Source organism: Eubalaena glacialis, chromosome 18 (genome assembly GCF_028564815.1).
Source record: "Eubalaena glacialis isolate mEubGla1 chromosome 18, mEubGla1.1.hap2.+ XY, whole genome shotgun sequence".
Lineage (NCBI taxonomy): Eukaryota > Metazoa > Chordata > Mammalia > Artiodactyla > Balaenidae > Eubalaena > Eubalaena glacialis.
This window is the reverse complement of record NC_083733.1, coordinates 51,124,795-51,139,243: the sequence shown is the minus strand read 5'-3', so window position 1 is coordinate 51,139,243 and position 14,449 is coordinate 51,124,795. Positions and strand designations below refer to the sequence as shown.

Sequence of the window (14,449 nt, the reverse complement as noted above, 5' to 3'; positions counted from 1 at the left end):
TTGGCAGGTAACATTGCTCCCTCCCTCAAAATGATGCTTTTATTGAATTCTGTCTACTGCATATAACAGAGAAAAACATCTGGGGATTAATGCTTGATTAAATTTTCAAAGCAAGGAACTTACTACCAGTCCCAGACAGTGAAAATTCATCCCAACTATATTCCTAAGTTTGAGCAGGAAACACTCCTTGCTCTAACTTTTTTTTTTTAATTTAACATGTAAACACTAGGGGTGTGGAATCTTAGTGCGGAGTTAAGGCACAGTACACAAAGATCTGCTTTTGAAAACCAACCCCTCTAATTTGCTGACAAGCTCTCACAAGGACTACTGCGTATAAGAGCAATCTCTTGCCTCAGTCTTGCCATATTTACTTCATAGATCATAGAGTGACATTTTCCCCATGTAAGGGTTCAACAGCCAACTGTCTTTGTAACTTAAATTTTAGACTATGATTTAGAGCTAGATGGTTAGGATCTTAAGATAGAGTGGGAAATGACCTTGTTCTCGTGGCAGGAAATGCAACCCTTACACAGAAGTCAAGCATTTGCAAACAGTAAATGGTCTGTAATTTAGCATTAGCCACTGCCAAGGCACACTCTCTACTTAAACTGCTATCTTTGGGACCTGAGATACAGAGAAACACAGACTAATTGTTCTTGCTTTCTCAAGTCAAGAGCCAGGGCCTGAAATCTTTACAGTGTTCACAGCAGGGCAAAGTAAAACACTGCCAGAGCAGGATACCTCAATTCTGAATCTGGGTCTAGGGTCAGAACAGCAAGAACACTACCCCTGGTGACACGTGGGAGGCCCAGGCCTAGCACCCACCTTTCTGACCCCGTTTCACATTTACTAAAAACTCTTCATATCGTTTTTGCTTTTCTGGCTCTTTTGCGAAAGGTTTGAAGTTGCTGGCTCTTACGGGGGCTGTGCCACCACTCAATGCCATGTGCCAAGAGCAGTGTCCGACGTCTGGAGAGGAGGGCTGGGGTCTGCTGCTAGAGGCATTCTGGGCCAGACTCCTGGCCTTGAGTTGAGCTGCTTTAAGGTCAGTTGCCTGCTTCATTTCTTTGAGTCTCTCTTTATCTTTTTCGGACAGAAATTCTAACACTGAAGTAGGTGCCCCTAAAAAAGAAACAATAATAGCAAGAGATGAAAAGTATCATAAGACATCTATACTCACATATCTCTCTACATACATTTTCAATATCACAAATTTATGTAATTGGAGGGGAGTATTTTACATTTAGTGTTTCATCTGTATTCATACTATCCCTGTGAACTAGACAGTAATAAAATAATAACACACCTATTTTATAGTTGGCAAAAGTGGAGGTTAGTACTTGGATGTTTATAACGCCAGTAAGTGGTCCTAGAATGAGGAACCTGACATCCCAGACTCCGGACCTCCAGTCTGGGGCAACCACCATCTCCATGGTCCTGCCCAGCACAAGCCCTGGCTCAGAGCACAGCTACCCATCAAACACACACGCGTGTCACAAATGCTCACTGAGCACCCACTGCCAGGCCCGGGGCTGGGAGAGTAACACAGATGAGGTCTTGCTCTCACTAGTGAGGGAGACGGACATTAAAGAAACCATGAATCAACACCAGAGGACCAGCACAAGAGGAGGACTGTGGGGAGAAAAAAACAGGGTGACCTATGTGAGAGGGCTGGTCACGGGGGCAGAGGGAGAGACAACTAGCTTAAACAGTGGGCAGAGAAAGCCTGGAAAGGCCCTCTAAAAAGATAATATCTGAGGTAAGTTCTAAGTAAAAAGAAGGAGCCGGGAATTCCCTGGCGGTCCAGTGGTTAGGACTCCGCGCTTTCACTGCCGAGGGCCCAGATTCAATCCCTGGTCGGGGAGCTAAGATCCCACAAGCCACACAGCGCGGCCAAATAAAAAAAAAGAAAAAGAGCCAAAATGTGAGAGAAAAGAGAGGCAGAGGAAATACGAAGGCCCCGAGGCGGCATCATGGTCAGCAGGTTCAGAGGGCAGGAGGGAGAATCATGAGGCTGGACCACAGGGGGTTCAGGGAAAGTGGTGTAAGCTGTGGCCTGAAAGGTAGGCAGGGTGGGGTCCACAGGGCCCTGTGGGCAGTCTGGACTTTTCCTTAGTGTAAGCAGTACTGGAGCGTTTTAGTGCGGGCAGGTGGGGAGTGATACATTTGGCTGCTGTTAAAGGGAACAGGCTGCAGAGAAAAAGGAAGGGAACTAAGGAGACCAATGAAGGGCTGCTGCAGGTGAGAGAATCCAGGTGAGAGAATATGGGCGCCGAGACCAGGGTAGAAGCAGCGGAAACGAAGAGAAGTGGAAGGGGTCCCCTCACATGTTGAGGGTAGAGCTGAGAGGACTTGCTGAGGGACTCTGGGTAGGGAGGGGGAGGCAGGGAAAGAAAGGAGCTAAGAATTAGGGTTCCCATGTTCTGGGCCAGGCAGTGGGTCACTGGTGGTATCATTTACTGGGAAGGGGAAAGCTGAAAAAAGAGCGACTCTGGGGAAGGAAGCGGGCAACCAAGAGTTCTCTTCTGGTCTGTTGTAGCTGAGGCACCTGTTAGGCTCCCAAACAGCAAGTCCACCTCTCATAGTGGGTCTCTCGGTTCCAGGCTACAAGGGGATTCTCCACGTCTATCCATCCTTTCAGACACACTCATTCCTTTTAGGCTTTCAGGAAAAGAGCAACAGTACCCTTTTCCCCTGAGGAAAAAAACAATACATTCCCAGGCTGTGCAGAAAAAGTGAAGGTACACATGGCCCTAGTCTTTGCCTCATTCTTGGGACAATTATCCAAAGTCTGAAAACTGCTGCACTTAAGACTGGGTTTATAATTTTAATGACACAACTCAAACTGATGGTGGGAAAACAACAAGTAAAGGATGTGTACACTGTTAACTACGCCGTTCACAATACACAATTTTATTCCCACAGTTTGGGAGTACAAAATTATGTAAAAAATTTCAGTGGGAAAATGACTTTCCATTTTGATTTGGATAACTCAGATTATTATAAATGTAATGATTTTAATCTTCTCTGCGGCAAGTACCTTGAATAGGCGTTTCTCCTAGCAACTCTCCCCGCTTGGAGGCATTCAGTTGGTGCCTACTATACGTCCCTGGGTCATGTGTTGGCTTTCCAGCTGACTCTGATAATACCTGAAGTAAGTGGGAGTTCTCTGAGGTTGCAGCCACAACAGGTCTGAAATAATGCACTGGTCGATAGTCTCTTGGCAATTCGGGTGGTGGATAAATCTTACAAAAACAAAACAAAACAAAACTCAGAACATACAGGCTGCAAGGTGATCATGTTTCATTTAACCAAGAAAACTCATTACCTCTGAGCGTGGTTAACCCCACCCTTTCCCAGGCTAGCACCTGGCGGGGAGGCAGCACCGGGAACAGCCTGCCCAGGTGCCCCGCCAACATCCGTCCTGGATCTGGAGGGTCACCAGAACCACACTGTTCTCGTGGCCAGACATTTTAAATATCACCCCGACCACTCTACTCAGAGATGCTAACACGCATGTTTTATATGAGAACAATAACGATGACTATAGTTACTACTACTGGCCCACGTGCAAAACTGGCCCATTGTGAATCAGAAAATTTAGAAAAGTATGATTCACAGCTTAAATAAAAAGAATAACTTTAAATAAGTTACTTTTAAACTCAGAATTCTTGGGACTTCCCTGGTGGTCCAGTGGGTAAGACTCCGTGCTCCCAATGCAGGGGGCCCGGGTTCGATCCCTGGTCGGGGAACTAGACCCCACATGCATGCTGCAACTAAGAGTTTGCATGTCGCAACTAAGAAGGCTGCATGCCAAAACTAAGACCCGGCACAGCCTTAATTAACTACTTAATTAATTAATTTTTAAAAATCACATTAGGTTTAAAAAAAACTTTTTCTAAATAAATAAATTCAGAATTCTTTTTCTGGTTATGTTTCAGTTCCAAATTGGAGTTTCAGGCCTTATTTTTTGGTCCAAGGTATTTTTCATTCAAAAGCTGACTGAAGTGAAATTGAAATACATTTGGGAAATTCAGGTATTAATGATGGTAGAACAGATAAGCTAAAAGAAAGTATTAGATATTTTTAAATTATTGCTCTAAATGGTCTCCCTTGCTCTTGGTCTAACAAACATATATTTACGGACAGCCCTATTTAAGCTGTTTTCTAGATTTTTCAGCTACCTGGAATTCTGAGCTCTGTAACCAGTGAAGCACTGAACACTCTCTGGCTGTGGTTCTCAGCCCCACACAGCGCTCACTCAAGAGGTTTAACAATGCTGATGCCTGTGTCCCATCCCACAGAAAAGTCGGCTGCAGTTGGAGTTTCCCAAGCTTCCCAGGTGGTTGTAAAGTGCAGCCTGGGGTGAGCACCTGGTCCAATGAAAGTCATGAAAGAGTGCTATTATCATTGTTAGGAAATCTCATTTTTTATCATCTTAGCATGACCGCCTTCTCTGAAAAACGTAACTCCCAAGTCAGCCAGCAAACACTCTCGTGTTACCATGACACAAAAAAACCACAGGAGCATGGCAGATAGGAAGGGTGTATACACATGACTCTTCTTAATATCCGCCATCGGATTCAAAGTATTTCAATCCCTCTGCTAAATCACTGCTCTGTTTTGCCTCTGGATCCAAAGGCTGGGTTTTTAGCCACATATTAGAAAACCCGCCTCTCTGTGAAAGGCTCAGTGAACACAGCCGTGCTCTGAATCGTTCACACCCAAAGCCCTATGCCAGCGAGGAACCTCCAGGGCCCATATCTCCATTTACACACTCTGCCACGACAGTGGATTTGTCTGTCTGGCACCCTCGATGAGCAGGAGCTACTTGGGGGCCAAGACTTATTTAAATAGTCCTATTTACCCTCGAGTCCTAAGCTGAATGAGTACTTAACCATTTTTATGCTCCCTTTTCATACATGTAAAAAACTCACATTCTCCTTTGACATAATATGACATTTCTGGTAAATAACAGCGGCTGACTATGTGCCCAACACTGTTCTGAACATATTCTGCTCTCTGTTATAGCACATTAACTATCACGACTAAACAAATCAAAGCTGCTGTAATAACGCATGTGGTTTCTCAGGCTGTGCTGCTCCTGGCCTCCCTGCTTCTGGAGAACCAGAGGCCAAGCCACAGAGGTACTTAACAAATGTTCGCTGAGTTAAAATCAAAAAGCCCATTAAAGTGTGGAACGATCTAAAACAAGGATGCCAAGGAGGCAAAGGGCCAGGCACCCCTCCTGAGCTACCAGCACCCATGCTAACCTGTGAGCACGTGACTCTGTTGGGTGTTAAAGAGCCACGTGGCCAAAGCTGTAGAAAGGCTCACAGAAACAGAACTACCTGGAAATGCATGAGGAGTTCTCCCCAGGACTCGACCCACACGTTCCCAGCTTCTCTCCCTTCCACTCGGCGCAGGCAAGGACCCCAGGGAGCCCTGCCCACAGCAGCTAATGTGCTCCGAGGCGCCCAGGAGAAGCTGGGACTGTGGGCTGTTACGGCTCTTTGAAATTTTCTTTAAGTTACATTGCCCCTAGGATTAGATCAATTCCATTCTCCCACCAGCTTCTAATGTAATTCTTCCTTAATGGAAATAACCACTCACTTGAAGTTCGGATTTAAAAGATTAGCAGTTAGATGTTTTGAACACGATGTGGCTACTGACTGACGTTTCCAATGCAGAATATGTTTCCCTGGACAACCACTAGTAACCAGACCGTTGCTTTCTGTTAGCAGAATTTATTTACCTTTTCAATTGTTAATAGAATAACTCAGATTACGCAGCAGCAAATATTTTAAGTGCTAAATCAGTTTAAAAAAAAAAAGAAAAAGAAAAATCTTACTTTCTTAGAAGATAAAGGTTTAGAAGCCAAGGAAAATCCATCCAAAATTTTGCCAACGTAGCGAAGCTCTTTCTCTGATTCTACAAAATGATGTCATTTGATTAATTCCAGAGGCAGAGAAAATTAGAATAAGACAAAAGACCTCAGTTTTTTATCTCCGAGAATATAAACACTACACGTCATAGTTGCAATCAGTAAAAGGGAGGAAAGAATGGCATGTAAAGCCCTCACACCTCTGTTGACTCAGTGACTGGCAGCCCAGACCACACCGCCCTGGGCTGATTAGGCTGTCCAGGTAACAATGGCACCTCAGCATCGCTATTTAGAAAAAGTACGTAAGGTCCTATGCTAAGGGGCACCAAAGAATATACTCTGTAGAGTAAAAGATCTCAAGAAAAACCATCAAGAGAACAAGTATGGATAAAAATAAAAATAACTTTGAAAGAGTCATTTCTAAAACTAGGTGAAGAACCATGGGGACATGACCTCCCAATTTCTTTAGCAACCATCCAAGTAAGACACAAAAGGCAATACAACCAGGTCAGCCTGCAATCTAACTGTGGGACCAATTAAAAGGTGCTTTTGTCTTTTTCTCAACTGAAATTCTAACAAGAGATAAAGATCACTAATTCAGGATATGACTAACGCCCTCTAACTTGCAGCCAGGGATGATCTATTGGTCGTGGAGACAACCCCTTTGATTCTCAAGGATTTTCTGCACATAGAGGTTATGTCGAAGATCCATATGCATGAACTGCATTTTCTGTTGCCAAAAGCCCATGCTACATAACCACCAGCACTTACACAAGCTGGGTGTTGAACCCTGAAGCAGGTACGGCTGCCCGTGGGGCAGGTGGCACTGAGGTTTTCAGCCGCTTAAGATACAGCACTGCCCTGTAACTACCCTCCCCACAATCTCATTCTTTGCACTTCAACTGACGTAGAACTTTTGGACCAGCTTCTGGAAGTCCCTAAAATTCTGTAGGGTAATATAGGATTAAATTACATTCTTCGAATTTTGTATTCTTTTAAAACCCAGCAATTTGGGACTTCCCTGGTGGCACAGTGGTTAAGAATCCGCCTGCCAATGCAGAGGACACGGGTTCGTTCCCTGGTCTGGGAGGATCCCACATGCCGCGAAGCAACTAAACCCGTGTACCACAACTACTGAAGCCCTCGCGCCTAGAGCCTGTGCTCCGCAACAAGAGAAGCCACCGCAATGGGAAGCCCGCGCACTGCAATGAAGAGTAGCCCCTGCTCGCCGCAACTAGAGAAAGCCTGCACGCAGCAACGAAGACCCAGCGCAGCCAAAAATAAATTAATTAAAAAAAAAAAACAAACAGCAATTTCATCTTTATGAAGAAATAAACAAATGTCTACAAAGAGAGAGCCATGAGAATACTATAGCCCTACTTATCATGGAAAAAAAACAAGAACAATTTAAAAATCAGCCATGGAGACTGGCTACATATAGATTCACTCAGTGAAAAACCGTAAGGTCAAAACTATAGATGTTGTGACCCTAAGGGTAGGAGCGGGAACTGTGGCAGAGAGGGCGTGAGCAGAGGGTGGGGACCTCAGAGGGAGGCACCAACCCAGGCTTGATGGGGGAAGGGCTGGGATTAATCAGCCAGGGCAAAGGTGTTATACAAAAGAAAAGCCAAAGATTTGGCTGAGAAGGCAGATTTAAATATGTATATTTATTATAGATTAATAATTATTATAAATCAATACATTATATTAATATTAGTAATATAGTATGTGTGTATGTTGATATAGTTAGTGTAAGTAATAACTAACACGTTAATATAAGCTATAATATTAATTAATACAACATTAATTTAATATAATATTATATATCTTCTTTTAAGTTATGAAAACAATACATAGTCTTAGTAGAAAAATCTGAAAATATAGGTGAGCAAAAGGAAGAAAATAAAAGTAGCCTAGTTCCCACCCAGAGGTAACATCTACTAACGCCTGGGTGCACACCCGCCCAGCACCTCGTGTAAAACCCGGGGTTCTTTTCGTGGCGATGACGACAGAGGCCACTCACACTTGCAGAGTGCTTGCTGTGTGCCAGGCACGTTCTAAGCCCTTTACGCACATTAAATTTCCGTGGGATAGGTAAGCCACTGCTGTGCCCATTGCCCAGGCAAGGACGCTGAGGCATAGAGAGGTTGAACAGCCTGCCTAAGGTCACAGCTGATAAATGGGGAGAGCCAGGACGGGAGCCCAGGGAATCTCTCTTCAGAGTCTGTGCTCACAGCCATTAAGCAAACTAAAGACTGTTTCTCACCTGCTTTTTTCTCTTCTAGAAATGTAAAATTGGCATCATTTTGGGGAGTGATGCTTAGATTATTTAGATGTATTTTATAAGAGTTAGATCAAACTTGATCTGACTATAGCTAAAAACATCTAAATAGATTATTTTATCTGAACTCTCACCTCCTTACTTTAAGTGGTTGTTACAGTAGGTGCCATTTATTCAGTCTTTGAGGCAGGTACTATGCCAAACCTGTGATGCCATTTAATCCTCACAATGACCCCCAGAGTGGATTTTATCCTCACTTTACAAATGATGCCCAGAGAGGCTACAAGCCTTGCCCGTGGTCATGCAGCTGGGCAGTAGAGAGCTGGGATTCGAATCTGGGTCTGATTGAGAGCTAAGACTCAAATCCAGGTCTGACTGAATCAAAATCACATGCCATTAATACCTACTGACTCCTTCCTATACCTTTTCTGGAAAGAAAAACTGAAATCCTACTTAGAACCATAGAATCCGAATCACTATAAGACTCTGACTTGAAATTCCAGGTGTGTCAAGAGATGTTCATCTCCTAGCTCAACAAGAGCCCCTTAGGAACCAGATAAGTTTAAGTGATGAGATGAGCTGGGCACCAATCTCCATTTTGCTGCAGGTTCTCTGTGTACCTACCACCTGGTTCCCATGCCTGGCCTCCTGACCTGCTGCCTCAGTTGACCTCCTTTGGCTACCTGCCCAGTTCCTTGAGCTGGGAGTGCGTCCCTCTGACCCACTGTCAGCTCTGACCTGCAACACGAGCAAGCACGTGTCCACACACTTGCTCCTTCCCTGATTCCAGGCCCCTCCCTCCTCCCCACTTGACTCTGTCTTGACAGTTGGCTTTGGCCTTGAACTGGTCTAAATCCCACTTCTGTCTTACTTCCCACAATGGGCCTCTCTGATCCCCACTTGTTCCTCACTCTGCATCTTCGACCAACAACTCCCTGCTCCACGGAGGCGAATGTCCCAACACTTGGTCTACCATCAGTTGCGGGTCCATGGAATTACCTTTCTGATTTTTATATTGCCTGGGTGCTGTCCAGCCATAGAGTCCATCTCCAGGCTCCTCATCCTTCAAAATGGTATCATACTTGGATAGAGTTTCCATGGCGTAGATATCATCGTCTTCCTCTTCCAGGGCACCTACACCAAAAGCCTTCAAAAGCAAGATTTCACACTGAGCCATTATAGGTGTTAGCATATGCCTGCCTGCACTGAAGGATAAGGCTACTATAAGGATGGGACTGATCAGACCACATTAGCACTTCAAGATCACCAAGAGAGAAGCGAATGGGAGCCCCAGATTAACACACGTATCCAAGTCTTTTGGAAAACAATGACCAGAAGTGAATGTCATGCCTCCAGTGCTGCAGCTGTCCTCCAGACTCAGCAGCAGCCACGGGTCTGGGTCTTAGTGCAGGAAGAGGAGTGGAGAAGACACCCAAGCAGCAGTGCAGGGGGAGAAATGGGGCCTCCGAAAGGAGAAAGGCAGAATGTTCATCTACTGAACAACATGGTCTGGTGCCAGCGCTGGTGACCAGGGTCTGAAGACCACCGCTACTCTAACGGCTGCTAGAAGAACTCCTAATCTTTGTGGGAAATGGCGAAGAACAAATATCACTTTTTGTTAAAAGGATTGGAAAAAAAAACATGTGAAGGAAAGAAAAGGTACAAATGAAATGACAAAGTAACCATTCTCTGAACTTATTTTAGGAAAGAGACTCTGAATCAATTTGAGAAGACAGGCAATCAGGAAAAGCTCTCCATCTCCTCAAAGGTAAAAAGTAAGTCTTTTTACCAAGGTCCCTTGGTAAAAGTAAAACTTACACCCAGGTTCCTGACTTAGGGCTTGCAGCACTAGGAAAGAGTCGGAGAGGTAGTACAACTTTGACCTGAACTTGGAGAGGCAGATTGTAATTCAACTATTAACTAAATCAAAGAGGTGAGTGTGGTTTTCTGCTCAGCCCCGCAGGGGTGTGGGAAAGCAGTCCTCACTCCTCACACACAAACTCCACCGGGCACGTTAGGTCACAGGGTCTCAGGAACACATATGCAAATTAGGACGGTGTGCTTTACATGTCTTCGGACAAACTCCTAAGGACAAGACAACCACTTTAAGGTCTTCATTTAGTCAATGAATAATGAGTGCTTACTATGGGGCTAATATAATACAGCAAGAATTCTCATTTGTCAACGGTTCCCTGTTTATAAAACAGAAACACTTTTACCTGGCCTGAAATTCCCAATTTTCTTCCTTTATTCACTCCAACATCTCCAAGAAGATTGTTGGCGCCCTCGGGTCCACCACTAAAAAGATTAACATGTTCTCCTGAAGTTCCAAACAGTGCTTGGTGGGGATCCAGGCCCTTGTAAGCCAGTCCATGTACATTATCTTTAGGCGTGAAATCCACAGGTGTGACGTCTTTGGGTGCAAAGGTCACATTTTCTGGCAAGTAGTCATCATCTTCATCCTATTTTCAGTGTTTCAAAATGGAATGAAGGTGAGTCACTGCCTGGTTTAAAGCCTGTAAAATACTATTTTCAAATGCAGTGATTAATTCCAAACAGAACAATTATCATACTTCCGTTTCCACTATTACAAATGACTAAATCAAGTCCCTGAACAAATGATACTAACACAAACAACTCCATTTTTTTAAACCTTTTTTTAATTGAAGTATAGTTGATTTACAATGTTGTGTTAATTTCAGGTGCCCAGCAAAGTGATTCAGTTTTATATATATATATATTCTTTTTCAGATTCTTTTCCATTATAGGTTATTTCAAGATATTGAATATAGTTCCCTGTGTTATACAGTAGGTCCTTGTTGTTTACCTATTTTATATATGGTAGTACGTATATGTTAATCTCAAAGTCCCAATTGATCTCTCCCCCTTGGCCCCCACTGCTATTCCCTTTGCTAACCATAAGTTTGTTTTCTAGTTGTGAGCCTATTTCTGACAAACAACTCCATATTAAGAATCTGAACAGACTTGGGACATCTATGGGCCTGGCATGTTGCTAAATACAGTATCTGACATAATGAGGACATTTTTAGGGCATGGGTATTTCCCTATAATGCGATCTGACTGATTTCTAAAATTTTCCGAACCTAAATTTCACGCTCATAAAGTAACAGGTGCTACTGGGCCAAACTGAAGGTCAATCATCCCATACAATACCTCAGATCCTTCAGAGCCTCCAGGGGGTAATGCGCAGCCATAGATTTTTACTCCAGGATCTATAAAAGAGATTTCAAATGCATTAGTCAGAGGTGACTAAAATTACAGAAACCTGATTCACTGAGACTCTTCAGGGGTAGACGGCTGAGCCTGTAAAAGACACTACAGCTTTAGAGTCGGACACTGAACACTCAGGGATTGTTTTCCACCAGCCCCTGCCCCACCTGCACTCTGGCAATGATGCACATGGTGAGTAACCACTACTGCCCAGAACCACAGAGAACCCGAAAGAAAGTACTGCTGCCTCCAAGAGTTCACAGTCTGGCTGGGGAGACCAAGGGACAGGAATAATAGAAAATAATCATGTTAAGCTATAACACAGTTTTGGCAAAAGTAGGAAACAAGAACTTTCATATGCTGCTGGTGGGAAGGTAAACTAGTACAATCCTTCCAGAAAGGTATTGTGCATTACACACAAAAAACCTTAAAATACGTGCACACCGCTTGACCCAGCAATCTTACTTCTAGAAACATGTAGTCATCAAAAAGTCTGCTGTAGAGTTAATGACAATCAGTACACATACCAGTTTTCTGTCGGCGTGGTCTTCTCTTTACTCGAGGACCAATTCCTTGTCCTTCCTTCCAACCCATTTTTCTTAGCAATTCAAAACCAACAGATAACCTAGGATATCAAGGCATTGAAAATGAACTTCTTTTTAAAACACTAACAAACAGTAGGAAATAAGCAGCTCATATACCTGTCATGCCTCAGCCCTTTCCCCCATCCCTATTAGAACTGCATGGCCCTGCTGTTCCCACCACAGTTGACTGGACCTGGGGAAGCTGATCAGATGCCCCCTCTCCCAGGCCTTTGGGATGGGCACATAGATGCCAAACATGTGGCCTGGGAAACCATGATGGTCTGAGGCTGCCACAACAGGCCACATACCCAGGAGCAGAACAAGGAAGTATGCAGAAAGAGGGTAGAATGAGGAGAGAGCCCTTAAGGCTTGTGAGGCAGGGGCTGGGAGGGAAGTCACCCCAGTTCCTAATAGCTCTCCAGCTGCCATGAGCCCCACTAACACAGCTAGTGCCTGGAGCTCTAGAGCACTCCATGTGGTAACAGCGCAAGGTCATTTTGGCAAAACCCCCTTTTGTACTCAAGCTAGGCTGAGAGGGCTTCTCCTACTTGCAATCAAACTATCCCTAAGTAAGATCATCACACATATGCAAGGCAGTGATGCCAAGATCAGAAAAGTCAGAATTAAATTCTTCTTACTTCGCTGGTGTTATGAGGTCATCAAGCAAAGTGGCGCCAGGAATAGGGGCAGTAGCCGCTGCTAACTGCCTGGCCTTTTCTCGTATTCGATCTTTGGTTTTAGAAGCAAAATCATCTGTGGTAACAATCGCTTTAGGTGCTATCCCAAATTCACTAAGATCCTTAAAAAAAAAAAAAATTCAAACAGAATGACTTACATTATTTGGAAAGTGATTAAACATGATACATTACACAGCTTTATTACTTTAAAAAAAAAAAAGTTAAAAGTACAAAATTGAGTTAGGGATCAACAGAGCAGCTGATTTTACGCCCTGACTTTGGATAAGCTAAGGCCAGTGCCCAAGGACAGGGGCATGACAGTGGCCACTCAGTGAAGCCACAACAGGCACTGCCAAGCTAGGAAAACAGGAAGTAAGTGTTCTGTTCTTTGTTCTTCTTGGACAATACCTCAAAGGTCAGTGTGAAGGGGGAAAAGGTCTTAGAGGCACAGTCAGCAAGCATTCGGGAGCACCTCTGTGCCAGGCTTAGAGTTAAGTACCATCCGCTGTCTGTCCAGCAGCCACAGCCCCTTCCGCTCTCCACACGGAGCCCTGATGCTGTCCAGGCACCGGCCTGGCTCTGCGCCACCATGCCCTGCAGGAGTGATGTCCCTGGGGGGGATGTGTTGGGGTAGGGGAGGGTTAGGGAGTGGGGCTCACATCTTGCCTAAGCCAGTCATCCTGATCCCATCTTCCTCACCAGGGACTGCTTTAAGAACGGGCTTGTAGAACAATTCACTGGAGCCGATGTGAGGGAAAATCCACCAAATGGTTTCTTTGCTCTCAAGGAAAGATTCCAAGAAGAAAGTCCTCCTTCCCACTGGATAATGTCATCCCGGATGTGCCACGTGGAACTACTGTGGCCACCTTGCAGCAGTGAGGTGAGATCGTGGAAGGGCAAGCTGACGTGCAGAAGATACCTGAGAGCCTGGGGCCTTGCTGACATCTGGACTTCTTGTTCCATGAGATATGTTTCCTCATAGATTCTGCTAGTCAAACAGGAAGGGGACCACCCCTTGCCACTTACCTGCAGCCTAAAACATGCTCAGGTACGTATTTTACTTAATCTTTATCACAAGTGAACCCATGACTAGGTTTTAAGGTAAGAGAGGCTTAATTTTACCAGAAAATGTAGCCCAGGCTGCAGGCCGGTAGGACCACTTTAGAAACCCCCCACCGTTTACCCCTAAGAAGCGGGCGGTCATGGTCACTTTGATGAGGTGCCCAGATGCCTGCACAGGGCTTCTTTCACTCCTTTCTCTAGTCTAGTCACTCACTCCTCCTTAAACTGCAGTGTGCATTAAGAGTCACTGTGACTTAGAGAACGAACTTATGATTACCAAGGGGGAAGGGGAGGGGGAGGGATAGATTGGGAGTTTGGGATTGACGTGTACACACTGCTATATTTAAAAGAGGACCTACTGTATAGCACAGGGAACGCTACCTAATATTCTGTAGTAACCTAAATGGGAAAAGAACTTGAAAAAGAATAGATACACACATATGTATAACTGAATCACTTTGTTGTACACCTGAAACTAACACAACATTGTTAATCAACTATACTCCAATATAAAATAAAAAAATTTTTTTAATTATGTGGAAAATTTAAAAAAAAAAAGAGTCACCATGGAAGGCTGTGGACTCAGCTTGACAGACACTGCACTTTTGGGGCAGTTGGGGCTTTTTCAAGTAAATTTGCCTGTATATGACCTTCCCCTTATACTCTTTTTTTTTTTTTAATTTAATTTATTTATTTTTGGCTGTGTTGGGTCTTCGTTGCTGCACTTGGG

The 14,449-nt window shown here is 44.3% G+C and overlaps 1 protein-coding gene across 1 annotated transcript in view; it reads right to left on the bottom strand.

Annotated features, from left to right (window-relative positions):
- Positions 1–14,449, bottom strand: part of GPATCH1 (G-patch domain containing 1) — a 43,281-nt gene that overhangs the window by 20,411 nt on the left and 8,421 nt on the right. The window contains exons 4-11 of the mRNA XM_061172790.1: positions 12,619–12,779; positions 11,924–12,021; positions 11,340–11,398; positions 10,385–10,627; positions 9,165–9,312; positions 5,852–5,931; positions 3,041–3,245; positions 826–1,122 (exon numbers count right to left, since the gene is read on the bottom strand). Of these exons, the coding sequence (XP_061028773.1) occupies positions 826–1,122; positions 3,041–3,245; positions 5,852–5,931; positions 9,165–9,312; positions 10,385–10,627; positions 11,340–11,398; positions 11,924–12,021; positions 12,619–12,779 (1,291 nt within the window). The remainder of the gene's footprint in view (positions 1–825; positions 1,123–3,040; positions 3,246–5,851; positions 5,932–9,164; positions 9,313–10,384; positions 10,628–11,339; positions 11,399–11,923; positions 12,022–12,618; positions 12,780–14,449) is intronic.